We start from the raw sequence: 16,462 nt of genomic DNA on the forward strand, positions 1-16,462 counted from the left end.
GAGCCGCAGACAAAGGAGACGACGTGTAAGTTTAACTTATTAAACAGGCGCCGGTTGTGTTCGTGTCGTATGAGTAAACGTTGCAGACAAGAGGCGGAGCTACCAGCCACCAAACACCTACGTCATATGTGTTCCTATGGAACCCAGAAAACACCCTGCCTCGGAGGGCCATGGTCCCGAGTTCCTGTATGTCCGAATGCGTGAAAAACGGCCTAGTTCCTGAAAAGGTTCTAGGAACTGCAAAAGGTTCCTACAGTGGGAATGCACCTATGTTCTGTGAGTAGAGCAAAGTGTACTTTGTAATTTAATGACAGCAGACCAAAGCTGAGACAGACTTCCTACCTTCTGCTCTCAGCAGCTTCTGTTAACCTGGGATGATAAACTACAAATGTCACTGACTATTTCTTGTATGTGACAGTTTATCTTCATGAAAGTCTATTTAACAATCAAGCCTGTTGTGACCATTTATTGAAGCGGAAACAATGAAGCACTGATAAGGAGAGCTAAGCAGTCTCTTCGGGTTTTCAAACGGCTGTCTGAGCTTCCATCAAACACCATCACTTGCAGCTGAAGGTTGCCAGTTAATGCACATACATTAATCTGTAACATCAGTAGCATGGTAGTCTGATTGACAGAGGGGGGAGTGTTTGACACTTCTTTTACTGTGCGTTTCCACAGCAACAACAGTGCATTGCTTACAGATTTGCCTGCCTTTTAATCTGCTGAGTATACTCAAGTGCTGGCAGATACCATTCTCATCCGATTCATTGTGCAACAGATTAATCTAGAATCTATGCCAGCTGCCATCGGTCGACAGGCGGGGTACACCCTGGACGGGCCCACAGAGACATACGAGACAAACAACCATCCATGCTCTGTGATGGTAAAATTTCTGTCTCAGGACTGACAGACTCTCCAATCCACATTAACCATTTGTATCACCCAGACACGCTAATTGTTTTAAACTATTTACTTCTTAATTAACACTCAGACAAGATAATTGTTTTATCATCAAGACTGCATCCTACCCCCCCTGGAGGTGTGGTTACACACCTCAAGAACAAAGCCCACCTCCCCAGGTATAAATCCTTTGTGTTCCTTTTGTCTGTATCTTTTCATACCATTGCTGCTGAATGGTGTGGACTGATCTTTTTCCTTGCAACGAAGAATAAAAACTTAGCCGGCCGGCAGAAAAAGTAAGTTTCTCTATTTCATTGCTCATCAGAAGTATTAGGAAGGAAGCGATTGAAAACTTCCACAACAGCTCACATTCACGCCTAGGGACAAGTTAGAGAGACCAATTAACCTAACATGCATGTTTGTGGACGGTGGGAGGAAGCTTGAGTACCCAGAGAGAACCCACGCATACCAACTCCACATAGAAAGGGGGCAGCTGGGAGTATGTCAAAGAATTTTTTTTTTTTTAAATGTTCCACTGAGTTACTTTATAATATGAGTATCTCAACTTTTGCAAAATATCGCAACTGACATCAGGCTTGGCATAACCTTGTGGCCAAACCTAATTTTAACATAACAACTGTTGGCTCATGGCAGCATGGATATCCCACACCATGTCCTGACTGCTAAACAGCAACAGACAACTCTCCATACTAATATCCAATGTTTGTTCACAGTGACCCTCTTCTGATTTGACACAGCGAAAAGGGAATAAAAAAGAAAAAGAAACACCCTGTCAACTCTCTCTGTTTATCTCGAACGATTCTTCTCTGTCATCTCTCCATTGGGCTTGTCTGTGTCTCAGTAGTTTTCTGTTCCAGATGCTTTTCTTGATTTCCTGTCTAGAGTGGTAATCAGATTTGAATTCCCAGCAGATTTCAGAACAAAACCAGTATCTGATGCAGCGCAGTCAGGAGGGACTTAATTATACAGCAGCAGAGTAGGAACAACTCAGACGGCCATATTTATCTGCATGTAACTGCTCAGCAAAGGTTCGTCCTACTCCCATCAGCCTAAGCTTAACTGTCTTCTGCAGCAGTCAAGTTGCATCTCTTGTCAAAACAGCTCTTTGACAAAGAGAATCTGCTATGATGTTGATTATTCGACACAAGTGTAGAGATGAGGGAAACATGGCTCATATCTGTTTCAATGACGCTGAACAATTTGAAGCAGTCAAAACACACACACAAAGAAACATCTGTAACTTTCAAGTAGTAGACTCTCCAAAGTCAAAAGAAATGCACAGACCAACAAACACACACCCCACCTAGATCTTACCTGATCGGCAAGCCATATCCACGTCTTTCTCAAAGTCAGTCTGAGGACAGAAAACAGTGGATGTATATCAACTGTGCAAATCCAACCAGTACTCCATCAAAAAATCTTAAAAGGTTCCAATGAACTTTGCATACCATGAGCTGAGCATGGCCATTTTGGAAAGATCCTCCTGAATCTCCGTTAGCATCTTCCTGCCGGTCCACCACACGACACTTCACTGCCTCTTGAACCTGCAGCACAGATCATTAAACTGATACAGGTAGGATGTACTGTTTGAATAACAGCAAGCAAATGCAGAGTGAGTGGCATTTTATCAACAAAGGTGCAAACCTCGTAAAAAACAAAAGACGGAAGTCTGGGTTAAAAGTTTGTCCCTATGGCGACACTTTGAGCTGAAGATCCAGTTAGACGTTACATTAAAAACACTTTATATCTTTATATATTCTCACCAATTTATAGCGCAACAAAATAATTGATCATAATTATATCTATTTCAGTATAAAGTGAGTGTTCGTATAAAGTACCTCTCTCCGGAGGATGCAGTGAACCATGACTATAACGAAGCCTTCAAGAGAATCAAATACAGCAAAAAGGATCTGGAAGAGTGCAGAACGCCGGTCGGTGATAGCCAAGACAGCTGACATCCATGTGAGGGCCAGGAGTGGGAGAACCACACAGGAGCTCCACAGGGATGCCCTGCAGGAAAGGAGCAGAACCCCAGTGATACCCTGCACGACTAAACTGTTGTTTATGTGACATAAAGGGCAGGGCTACAACATTTACTGGCTTCTATAAAAGTATTCTATGAAACATCTGACCTTTCTGATTTTACTTAGACAAATAACAGTTTTCCACACAAAAGAATTTCAGAAGTTAATATGACTTGTAATGCATTGTAATGTAATGCTAACACAGTATTAACTTATCTTTTACTTGCCCTTCCTTAACTTAGCGTTAGCATAGCATTAGCAATCATCAAGTCTGACCATGAATAAATACATAGCATCACAACAAGTAAAACATACATCCATAATCTGAAAAAATATATGTTTATAACTCACATATATTACATGCATGTATGTTTAAGATGGTTTAATCAAACCATAGAGGATCTAATGTCACAGGAAAGAGAGGGAGGTGAGCAGTGAAGGAAAAAAAAGTGTAATGAGGCTGAAACAGAATGCCAAACCAACAGAGGGAGAGAAGAGGACAGGCAGGGAGAATGAATCTGAGGAAGTATCATTCCTGCTGTTATGTTCTTGTTTGTTTATCTGACTCATCCCTTTTCTTCTAATGAGAGCATTAGGAATAAACAAGAACAAAATCTATCCTCAGTGCCAGTGTTTGCAAATTAACTCAACATAATCAGCACATTTAAATTTAATTAGAGAATATCCAGAGGACGAAAATATTTTCAAAGAATAAAACAAAGCATTATTTTCTTAAATGATCAATGCACCCAAATCTGAAAATGTGTGGGATTCTACATCCCCAACACACTGATTACATCCTTATGACTACTCATATCAAACTAACCAATCGTCTGTTTGCAGTTAGTGTGTTCAGAGCCAGTATAAAGTTTGCTTTCTCTTGGTGAAGAATACACAGCATCACTGTCTCATAAGAAATGCATTCTCACCACAAATAAGTGTCATGGAACACTACATTCAGCCTTAAACTTCCTACGTGAAAATTAGATTGTTTTTATACATTAACACCAGAGAATGTCTGAAAAGTCAGGTGTCAGTTACACACATGCACAAGACAGCAAGTCATCCTCTGTGTGATTCTGATGATCAACAGGAAATACTAAGGATGTGGCTCCTTGGGAAGAGTGCACAGGAGGCAGGACATGATGTATAATCATAGTGCTATGTATGCGCCATATTCTGATATCAATATAGTATGTTCTCACATGCAGTCCCTACCTAAATCTATAGTCATTATTTAGGGCTGGTACGAGAAAAAAGTGGAAAACAATATTTCAGTGAAATCTTTTCATTCCTTTCCTTCTCTGGTAAAAACAACTAAGCTATGCCAATGCCTACAATAAACATGCTTATTATTTCCTTACATGAACAACTTTTTCAAAGTTAAATCAGTGAATGTTGATTGTAAGTATTGCAAGTCACTTTGCTCAGAAAAAAGTCTCTAATCTTGGAAATACAAATATAATTAAGGAAATTAGAATAAATACACTACCAGTCAAAAGGTTGGACACACCCCCCATCAAAAGACTCTTTTCTCCATATTTTTACTTTTTTTTGGTTTTGTTTTAAATAATTAAACAATATCATGTACATCAAAACTATAAAAATAAAAACTGTCTCTATGAAGGCAGAAAAATAATACCTAGAAATTAATCTTAAACTACTGTGGTCCGAAATAACACCTCTACAGCAAGCGCTTGGTTTGTCCCAAGTTTCACTGACAGGTTACTGTAGTAACTTGGCGGATGGATGACCAGGTCTGTGGTTATACATGAAAATATACACTTTCATTCTAAGGTCATGAAAACACAACCATTCTTACTTTTATCCAATGTTATGTAAATTAAAGCATTTATCCTGACAGATAAGCCAAACTATTACAGACTTTTTCTTCAAAGATTCCTCAAAGTGTTGTACACTATTGGCATTATGTTTAAAAGGTTTGTGAGATTGTGACGGGAATGGTTTTAACAAGGGAGCCTGTCAAAAGCTTAATTCCAGTTTAATGTGTCTGACGTTAGGAGTTCTTCTGTTCTGTAGTCGTGAAAGTATGCGGTATAGAGACCTTCATAACTTCACCACGACATTTATTAATATTACAACAAGAGGCACTTGACTTAACTAAAAAAATCCATAAAAGTCAGTCATTTTTCTTAAAAGTTCAGTCTCAAAAACCACCAAGGTGTTAAACATGGCTCTCATGAGGACCTCTCCAGGAAAGGCAGACCAGGAGCATCTACTGCAGAGCAAAGTATATAAGAGCAACAAGCCTTAAAAATCACCAATTAAAAGCATCCGGACTGGAGCCCCCAAGAGTGTTGCCAAAAGGTCAAGTAGCAGCTAGATCAAAACATCCAGAATTGGTGGGAAACTTTTGACTCAGGCCTTCTTTCTTGGTCAATAAAAGGAAGAAAGCAAACAGAATGAATTCTTATTGCGCTTTTCTCTTGTTGACCATTCAAAGTTACTTTGAATATTTCATGCCACATTCACCCATTTATACACACATCCATCCATCTATCTTCTCCCACTCATCTGGAGTCAGGTTGTGGAATCTACAGGTCTAGTAAGGATATCTTGACAGCCCTCTCCCCAGCTACACTCTCCAGTTCCATCCGTAGGATCCAAAGGAATTCCCAGGCCAGAAGAGATACATGATTCTACCAGCATGTTAAATACGATAGTGAGAGGGTTGCATCTTTGCTTTTAGTGGATGATGGGGTTATTTTAGCCTCTTTAAGCCATGACCTTCAGTGCACACAGAAACTTTTTGCAACCAAGTGTGAAGGGATGGAAGTCAGCCCCTTCAAACTCAGGGCTATGATTCTCAACTGAAAAATTGTGGACTGTTCCCTCAGGATGGGTCTTTGAGACAAACATAGGAGTATATGTATCTTAGTTCAGTATTTTGCCAAAGAACATGAACATGTTATGGGGCAACCAGGTATAAAACCACTCACTGGCAGGTGACTGCTCTACTTCCTGATCCACAGGCACTGCAAGGGACCTGCTTTGGCCCACATTCAAAAGGAATGGAGCCCAGACTGGTGGAAATCTGGACCAGTGAGACCATATTTGAGATTCATGGTCTTGAAAAGATGCAAAGAAAGTCACTTAATGGAATCTGCATGAGTGTTTCCAAAGCCCACCTCTGTGTTCTGTATAGGCTGTTTGACCAATATGTAGGCTGTCTTTCTGTTTGCTGGCTCAAAAACACCAAAAGTCCAGTCAGAGATTATGGGTACCATGATAATGGGTTTTCAAAATCTTATGTTATACCAAGTCTTGTAGAACCTCTAAGAGGTTTGCAGAATATAGCATAGCACAAGGCATGGCTTCTGCAAATAAACCCTAATCCTAACTCCAAACATACATTTTACCATTTATTACATGAGGCTGCTGCACATTCAAATAATTTCTGTTCAAACTAAACAATTGAGGTTTGATAAGTATACCAAAACAAAGATACATGGAAATCACTTTAGGTTTTGGCCAAATCAAAGTGAATTCCTTTGATTAAATATTGATCAAATACATTATCATTGATCAGATAAGAAGTCTTGGTTTCTATAAGCTGCAGCATCACCAGTGTGAAACCGAAGCAACAAATCAAGATTAAACATATCTATCCATTTTCTCCTTCTCTAACTAAATGCATGCGGTTTGATGGAAATGCAACACATACAATTAGCTTCAGTCTAAATGTATGTCTTACTAAGGTAGATCTCAGCAGATTCATAATGTATTGCTACAGCTGACAATCTGGAGTTCTCTGCAAGTTGGTAAATTGTGATTGAGTTTTAGTGAAAAGGGCTGAGCTCTGTTTCAGGTTAAAAATCTTTTATAACTGTGACTAATCAAATGATGTTTAAATATAAAGTTATCGATGTTAACATTTATCATCCGTCAATATTAATCATACCCATTATTTTTAATTTGGTTTTGAAGCTGGCATCAGTGCACTGTATATGCAAGATGTCTGTCTGATAGCATTTTATGTTGTTTCAATGTGATTATGCTACTGGAATATCATGAGGAACAGAAATGATGAAAGGTGGCACAGCCCGTACAAAATTTAGGACTTAACCTCAAGTTATGTATTTAGCATAAGTTTCCATGATGATTAATCCAGGTTAAATACCTTCAGGACACAGAAAACTCTAGCTTTAAGATCAACATATGTACCTCGCTAATCCATTAATCTTGCTTCATAGTAAACCTTGCAGGTGACAAAGTGTGCAAAGCTCCAATCAAAGAAAAAGCTGCGCATCTAAAGAAAATTGTCAATTTTAGACACAGTTTAGACATTTTTGTTAAGTTTTTCTACACTATAGGAAATAGTCAAAATGAAAGAAAACCCTTGAATTAGAAGGTGTTTGGACTTTTGAGTGTTGATGTTCATTCAGTGTTGTCATAATAAATTATCCCAGTGTGAAATACATACCATAACACGAGGTAAGTAATTACATTTTAAATACACATTTTCATATATTTTTCAACAGATTTCCCTCCTTGGCATGCTCACAATCACTTGAAAAAACAATGAAAAAAATAAAGTTCATTATCGTGTTTTGTTAAATATTGCAGCTGCTGCTGCTGCAGTTGTCTGTGTGTCGTAGTACAGACCTTGAGATGAAAGGGTTTCTAGTTACCGTCCAGCCACAGTATCAAAGAAAATAATTAGCTATTTAGTGACTATGCTTGTGGCCTGTGCCACAAAAACAGGTGGAACACCAGACGAATACCTTCTCTAGGAATGATCTGATTGTATCTGTACAGTGTAGCAAAAAGTGAAAAATCACAGTATATGTTGAAAATAATAGAGGTGATCAATTATGGGCTTAGATTTGTCTCAAAAATAACTGTAAATGCACAGAGGGTGATCTACAAATAAGCCTTGAGTTGCACACGTGTTTTGCTATCCACAAATACAAATTTCCTATTTGTAACTTATGTGTTGTTTTTTACAAATAGGTGTATTTGTAAATGTATAATTTCCATTTGTAAAACAAAAAGCCATTTGTGAAACTGAAAATTCTGTTTGTAAAAAAAAAAAAACTTTTGTGAAACTGAAAATTCTGTTTGTAAAATAAAAAAAACATTTGTGAAACTGAAAATTCTGTTTGTAAAAAAAAAAAACATTTGTGAATCTGAAAATTCTGTTTGTAAAAAAAAAAAAAAACATCTTTGAAACTGAAAATTCTGTTTGTGAAAAAAAAAGTGTGAAACTGAAAATTCTGTTTGTGAAAAAAAAAAAACATTTGTGAAACTAAAAATTCTGTTTGTAAAAAAAAAAAAACATTTGTGAATCTGAAAATTCTGTTTGTGAAAAAAAAAAAAACATTTGTGAAACTGAAAATTCTGTTTGTGAAAAAAAAAAAGTGTGAAACTGAAAATTCTGTTTGTGAAAAAAACAAAATATTTGTGAAACTGAAAATTCTGTTTGTGAAAAAACAAACGTGTGATCCACAAACAAACTGCTCGTGATTCACAAAGTCCCATCCAGTAGATGGCACTGTTATTCACTGACGTGTCTATGGCTCGGCTTATGAACGACGAAGAAAGAAGATCGCTGATTAGCAGTAACCATAGTAACGACATGGACACGTCAGGTGGATGGGACTTTGTGACTCACGAGCAGTTTGTTTGTGGATCTGTGCAGATTTGCGGAAAGAATGTCACAAAAATCCGAACGTGTGATTGGTGATCCACAAATGCTGAGTCACGATTCACAAACAGAATTTTCAGTTTCACAAATGGAAATGATATATTTGCAAATACACATATATTTGTAAAAACCAACACATAAGTTAAATAGGAAATTTGTATTTGTGGATAGAAAAACACGTGTGCAATTCAAGGCTTATTTGTAGATCAAATTCTCTCTGCATTTACAGTTATTTTTTTAGACAAATTTAAGCCCATAATCAATCTAGGGTCTTAAGAATCACAGCAAAGCGCATAACTACAACAATAAGTTTACAACCTGTCTGCATACATGCCTTCCTGACTGTCAGCTTTGTGACAAACACACACACACACACACACACACACGCGTAAACACACACTCTTGCATTCGATCATCAACACATTGGCATTCACATAGATACAGTTAACAATTTAATTTCAGAAGCAGGTTTTAAGTTTAATGAGCCTTTAAATTCTGAGTGCAATCCTGACTGCCAGGGCAACGGGGGGGAGAAAAGATGACAGAGGGATAAAAGACAGAGAATGAATCAAGTGAGGAAGAAGGGAGGCATACAGCATAGGGAGGAACAGAGGTCAGAAGAGTTAAGGTAAAATAATTAGTGGGACTAACATGGCATTACTGGTAGCTGTGGTGGAAACGTCAGCCGAAGAGATAACTCCGCACTTGGCACATTTGAGCGTCATATTGTACAGTGGCACTGTCATCTGACTGCAAAGTCAAATTAACACGCTGTAACATACACAAACAGATACAAATGCACCTACACACAGACTCGCACATATGCAAGTTCGCAAATGACCACACGCAAAACACTCACACACACACACACACACACACACACACACAGTGAGTAACAATGTTCTCGCACAATCTCTCTCTCTCAGGGCTACAATCCTGCGGGGTTTGGTGTGTTTTGTGTTGACCTGTGTGTGACCCAGGGGGACAGGGGAGGTGGGGCCATTTCAGGCCTGTTACGGGACGTTTTCTATGAAACATGATGTCTGATTCTTTACAAAAGAGGATGGTTTGATGGCTTGAAGGCACAGTGACTCCTCTGTGAATTCTCAGTATTTGACCCAACCAACAACTTATCTGCTCGTGATCCAACAAAGCTTTCTCTTAATGCTTCATCTCAAGCAGGATTTTTTTCTGCTGCTTCGATGCTCATGATGCGCTGTCTGTATCTCACCCTGCAGGATCTCTATCTGAGCTGACTACTCGTTAAAAGCAATCCCAAGCTACTGCAAAGGCTTATACACAGAAACACATTTCAAATATACAGTACATTCTCACAAATCTACACAGACATCTGGACTCCACCCTCATCAATCCATGTCAACACTTGAAAAGGAAAACCCATATCCATTACTTTCCCGGTTAATTCATAGTTAATATATATATATATATATATATATAAAAAGCTATCTAACCAGCCTGTGATCTCAGAGGCATTCTTTCTGAAAAGTAAAAGGACATATAAGTTTACTAACAGGACAGTACACATATATTTTGCTCACAGACTATCTGACTGACAGCAACTTTGGGAAATGAGTGGTCATAGAGAGAGAAGGGAGAGATAGCTGGTTTAAATCTTCAGAGCTTACTTAGTATGGTGCTACGGCACAAAGCTAACGGGAGATAACACTTCATACACCTAACCAGCTCTTTGGACTCTAACGGTTGGACTTTAAAGTATGACAAGGTGCAGTTTTTTCTTTGTATTATTTTTAATATTCTGCTGATCTGATGCATGATTTGCAATCTTTATGTGTGGCTGACAGACAATGAATAAATACTTTTAGATACCATTTTATCACGATGCAGAGTTATTCTAAATTAATAAATAATTAATAAGAATAAAATGGACCCATTGCTGATCACTGAAAACTAAAGTTGACTGAAATTGACTCACTGTGTAGTATACAGTTACAGCTATACTGACATAATATTGTATACAATTTGTGTCAGTATAGCTGTATGCAGTATTACACAATTAAAAAAGCAAGGATTGTTACTGGTACTGTACGATCAGAAAGACACCATATTGCTTAACTCTAATGCCATACTTACTGCCCTCCTCTGCAAGACAAAATACTGAGAAAAATAGATTGATAAAAAATAACAAACTCATATGCTATCAAACAGCCTTCTGCAAAACAAAAATTAGCCCTGACGAGCTGTGGGAATCGATTTATGTAACCTCTGGACACCTGGATTAAAAATCACATAATGGAAAAAATTCAATTCCTAGTAAAAGGGTACGGCAGCCGTTAAATGTACGCTGGAGGCAGTGATATTAAAAAGCTATCAACACTTTTAAAACACAATTTCCCTGGACTTAAGAATTGAGAGGCGAAAGGTGGCTGGTTGGGAGGGTGGGGTGAAATGCATCGAGCTTTACAAATAAATAAATATCCCCATTGTCCCCAAACATTGCATCAATATTGCATGTGGTAATCCACACAAAAACCTTTGCATGCACAATAAGATCTCAAATGGAATGCTTGACTGAGATAAACGGATAAAAATATTTGATCTAAATGTAAAATTATTTGATTAACCTATTACTCTAACCTGTAAATACACAGGCTTGATTACTGAAACCATTTAAGTGTTTGTTAAGGAGGAGACATACTGTGCTGCTTTGAATTGAGCATTTCCTGTCTGTTTTAATTTTCTCAGCAAATGAGATCTTTAATTTTCAGGGGAAAGGAGTCTCAGTGGCATGGCCTGTTCCCTGAGCCTGGGCCAACCTGCACGATGCAGATGCCGCTGTGCACTTAATTAGATTCTGCACAAATTAATTAGGTTCATTAAACATGTTTTTCATTTCATCCCTCAGTAAAGTATGCCAAAGATGCACACGGATGGAAAATGTGTGGGGTCACCAAAAGTCAGGAAACATAAGAAATCTGAATTTGGCTGCAGTAAGAAAATATTACTGTATTTTCTGGACTATAAGTCGCACTTTTTTTCATAGTCAGGTGCGACTTATATATGACAATATAGATAATTGAACATGTTTTTAAATGTTAACTCACACTGACTGACATGAACCAAGGAGTAAACATTGCTATCTACAGCCGCGAGAGGACACTCTAGGCTTGTGACAACAATGTGCTGCTCCTGTACCACTGAAAGATTAACTTAAAGACAACTGAGACAGAAAATCCTACACTGCAGATTACAAACTACAGGTGGTAAAATATGCTGCTGAATACGGTAATCGAGCAGCAGAAAGAAAGTTTGGGGTGAGTGAGAAACTTCTGAGTGATTGGAGGCAAGCAGAGGTTAATCTGACTGATGAAGAAAACAAAGAAAGCTAATCGCGGGCTGAAATCAAGATGGCCAGAGCAAGAGAAACGAGTCCACAGGTGGGTGCTTGAACAAGGTCCTGCCGGGAGAGGCTCGTCAACGGTGCAGTTACGTCTCCATCCCTGGTACTTGCCAAAGAGATGAATATAAATGACTCTGCAGGCGGGCCTTCTTGGTGTTACTGTCTCTGTATCACAGCACGGACAGCAGTGTGTCAGAAACTGCCAGCAGACTTCAAAGCCGAGGTCGACAGTTTTTGGGAGTTCATTGAAAAGCAGGTAACTGAACACCACATGTCACCAGATGATACTATCAACATGAACGAGTTCTGTTCTTGGTCTTGGATTTTGTGAAATAAATTTCTAAATAAATGCGATTTATATGTATTTTTCCTCTTCATGACACATTTTTTGACTGATGCGACTTATACTCCAGAGCAGCTTATAGTCCAGAAAATACGGTGTTGAAAACTGAGAAATAGATGAAGAACAGATATCATAGAAGTACAAATTATGTCATACATTATTTATAATTTAACTTTCTTAGTTAAAATTTTGGTTGGATTAAAGATTTATCAGCAAGTAATCTTGTCAACATATCAACACAAGTCTGAACCACAGCAGTGACTGTATACACAAAGTAGTAGCAGTGAGTCGTGATTTGATATACATTATATTACCAAAATTATTTGCTCATCTGCCTTTACACGCATATGAATTTAAGTAACATCCCATTCTTAATCCATAGGATTAATATGACGTCGGCCCACTCTTTGCAGCTATAACAGCTTCAACTCTTCTGGTCTAGCTTTCCACAAGGTTTAGGAGTGTGTTTATGGGAATTTTTGACCATTCTTCCAGAAGCTCACTTGTGAGGTCAGACACTGATGTTGGACAGAAGGCCTGACTCTCAGTCTCTGCTCTAATTCATCCCAAAGGTGTTCTATCAGGTTGAGGTCAGGACTCTGTGCAGACCAGTCAGGTTCTTCCACACCAAACTGCTCATCCATGTCTTTATGGACCTTGCTTTGTGCACTGGTGCGCAGTCATGTGGAACAGGAACGGTCCATCCCCAAACTGTTTCCACAGAGTTGGGAGCATGAAGTGGTCCAAAATATCTTGGTATGCTGAAGCATTCATAGTTCCTTTAACTGGAACTAAGGGGCCAAGCCCAGCTTCTGAAGAACAACCCCACCACATTATCCCCCCTCCACCAAACTTTACACTTGGCAAAATGCAGTCAGACAAGTACCGTTCCCCTGGCAACGACCAAATCCAGACTCCTCCATCAGATTGCCAGATGGAGAAGCGTCATTGGTCCCTCCAGAGAATGTGTCTCCACTGCTCTGGAGTCCAGTGTTGGCGTGCTTTACACCACTACATCCGACGCTTTGCATTGCACTTGGTGAATGGCTTGGATGAAGCTGCTCGGTCATGGAAACCCATCGCATGAAGCTCCCTACGCACTGTTCTTGAGCTAATCTGAAGACCACATGAAGTTTGGAGGTCTGTAGCGATTGACTCTGCAGAAAGTTGACCTCTGCGTACTATGCACCTCAGCATCTGCTGACCCCACTCTGCTACCACTTTATGGCTGAGTTGCTGTCGTTCCAAATCACTTCCACTTTGTCATAACACCACTGGCAGTTGACTGTGGAATATTTGTATTTCACGACTAGACTTGTTGCACAGGTGGGATCCTATCACGGTGCCATGCTGGAATTCACTGAGCTCCTAAGAGCGACACATTCATTCACAGATGTTTGTAGAAACAGTCTGCATGCCGACGTGCTTTGAATTATACACCTGTGGCCATGGGAATGAATGGAACACCTTCCAATAGTGAATACTTTTGGAAATATAGTGTATGATCTAATTTTCGGATGAATTTGATCGATCAAGTCATTATATAAATATTAACAGCACCACTTAAATCATCCATTCTTCTAGTTTTTTCTCATCATTAGGTGCTGCAACTAAGTGATTGTTTTACTGTAGAGTACGTGAGCTAAACAAACAGGAAGAACTGACTGAATTCACTGCAGTAAGAAGGTGCAGCCTCTCCTCTTTCACACACAACCGACAGCACAGAGATGACAGTGAAGACAGCATCCCCAGATTATATTTTTCTCGAGTTGATAAGAGCTATGCTCATTAATATAGTGTCATTAAATAGTGAGTTCTCCACTGCTCTTTAATAGGACAGATTGTTTAATCAAAAAAAAAGAAAGAAAGAAAGTCTACCCTCCTTCAATTCTAAGCTTTTCAGGACTAAATCAAATCTGGTCCTTACCCAGTCTAAAACTGAGGTAAATACAACCTCAGATGAAGAACATATTACATCATGTTATTATTTACTCAACAGAAACAAAGCCATATTACAGAAGCAGAGTGAAAACTAAGTCCAAAACATAATTCAGTAGAATATAAAACCAATTTTAGAAGCAATTGACTGAAGTAATGACTCTCTGTGTGATGTTTTCAGTCTTTCCCATTGTTCATTGAGGTTTGCAGGAATTTCTTTGTGCGTACCCTTCTTAAAGTAAAAACTGTACATTTCAAAGTGTTGCCACAACAAAAAAATGAATAAATAAAAATTCTCAGGGTCAAGATGGCTTCAGCCCACCCACATCTCCTCTGACCAGTTGATGTCACTGGCCTTCTCTGCTTAGTCTGACTCATTATTTACTGTGCTCTTCTGACATTGGGGTAATTCACATGCAAACATTTGACCCAGAGAGCAATTCTCAAGAAGAAGAGACTAAACTATACAACATCACATGCAGGTGGAGGTATCAAAATGATAATGCATTTACTCTTTATAGCTTACAAACGCATTAAGAAGGGTCAAGATCTTTGGCAAACAAGTTCCCTGCTCAGCCAGTGAGCTGACGAAGCTCATGAGTCCATGGCCAAGAGCTTGGCTCAGAAGACCAGGCCAGTTTGCCTGTTAACTTAGCAAGCTCACAAGCTTCTTACCTGCTAAGAGCAAACCAAGTGGTAATTCAGCCAGAGTGCTAACAGAGTTAGCTATTGGGAAAACAAGCTTGAAACTCTCAGCTGAGAGCTCGAAGCTAAACTGAAAATTGGCATAGCAAGCTAGGATAACTCGCAGAGGAGGTTCTCTCATTCGTCAGAGTTCCAGGCCAAGTGCACGGGAGCGCTAGCTTCAGCTCTCTACCAAAATTTCAGCAGATACTCAAGTTTTGACTTGTGTTTTAATAATTATTTTGTGTTAAGTAATTCTATAATTCCGTTACATCTCGCTATACATCTATTTTCTCTCTCTATGTATGAAATATATATATACATATACACATATATATGTCAAATATATAGTAGGTTTGGAGGTTAAAATCTACTTTTCAAGATATTTTAATTCGACCTGTCCAGAGTGTACCCTGCCTCTCATCCAATGACAGCTGGGATAGGCTCCAGCCCCCCTGTGACCCTAAATTGGATTAAGAGGGTATAGAAATTGGATGGATGATATTCTTACTCAGTATTAAAATTTCTACAAATCCTTTTAATTTTATTGATGAAAAAAGTGTTACTATCATATATACACAAAAAACTAAAAGATTCTATACTTTTCCAATATTCTTCTTTTCTTGTTCAATTGCAAATAGAATTTGTTGTAAAACATATTATGAGTAGTATTAGGACTCTGTACAGTTCTATTTTTTCAAGAAACTTGTTGACATAAATTAAGATATTAGAGTGAATTGGTATGAAATAAACCAAACCGAACTGCTGGGTTTCTCTCTATGATATTATAAGGCCGATAGAGCAACTTTTAAAGAGCCTGTCTGTGATGATATGGTATTATGTAAAAAAAAACATTTAATTTCCTATGCTCCAGCCTTATGGGAAAACTTTCAGGTTAGAATTTATGCACAAAATCATATTGTGCTTTCCATGTTAAGTTGTATCTAAATGACAGATAGACAGATAGTCTGTCAGATATTTATTCCTGACTTTTAAATGCAGAAGATGAAAGAATGGCTATATTAATTTCAGATTAACTCTTCCTGTTAGACAGTCTGTATGAAAGTCGCTCCAACAATCACTCCATGAAAAAAACATGATCATGAAAAGCACACAAAAATCTCACACCATTCAAGTTCATTGAAATATTAATATTAGGCTATGCAACTAGCACGTGTTATTGGAAGAAAAGCCACAGTTCCTCTAAAGATGTTAAAGAAATTGTGAGGACCCAAGACATGTTATGTTCCATTCAGCTAACAGGAGGGAAGATAAATTGCAAGACTGAGAGTGAAATAGTGGGGTGAATAGGCAGGAAGTAATAGTATCCAATCAGAGGCGCTTGCCAGAGTATTCAGCTGGTTTGGTAATGGGCAAGGCTAGTAGCCATACATTAAAAGGAGAGTGGGATGGGCAGATATTTTTACCCAATCACTGATGAGATGTGAGGGGGCTTCTGAGACTGATGTGTTCCTGATTGGAGAGCCCTGAGTGAGAGAGAGGGG

General features: G+C 38.6%; 1 protein-coding gene across 6 annotated transcripts in view; it reads right to left on the reverse strand.

The window, feature by feature from the left end:
• Positions 1-16,462, reverse strand: part of adgrb1a (adhesion G protein-coupled receptor B1a) — a 178,074-nt gene that overhangs the window by 8,803 nt on the left and 152,809 nt on the right. For 3 of the 6 annotated variants that reach the window (XM_072394964.1, XM_072394967.1, XM_072394963.1), the window contains exons 26-29: positions 9,265-9,363; positions 2,760-2,931; positions 2,370-2,465; positions 2,236-2,275 (exon numbers count right to left, since the gene is read on the reverse strand). In XM_072394964.1, coding sequence (XP_072251065.1) covers positions 2,236-2,275; positions 2,370-2,465; positions 2,760-2,931; positions 9,265-9,363 — 407 coding nt within the window. Of the gene's footprint in view, positions 1-2,235; positions 2,276-2,369; positions 2,466-2,759; positions 2,932-9,264; positions 9,364-16,384; positions 16,445-16,462 lie in introns of all 6 variants that reach the window. The other 3 variants (XM_072394968.1, XM_072394966.1, XM_072394965.1) reach the window with 2 other exon arrangements.

Source organism: Leuresthes tenuis, unplaced genomic scaffold (genome assembly GCF_036924035.1).
Source record: "Leuresthes tenuis unplaced genomic scaffold, fLeuTen1.0.hap1 SCAF_10, whole genome shotgun sequence".
Classification (NCBI taxonomy): Eukaryota; Metazoa; Chordata; class Actinopteri; order Atheriniformes; family Atherinopsidae; genus Leuresthes; species Leuresthes tenuis.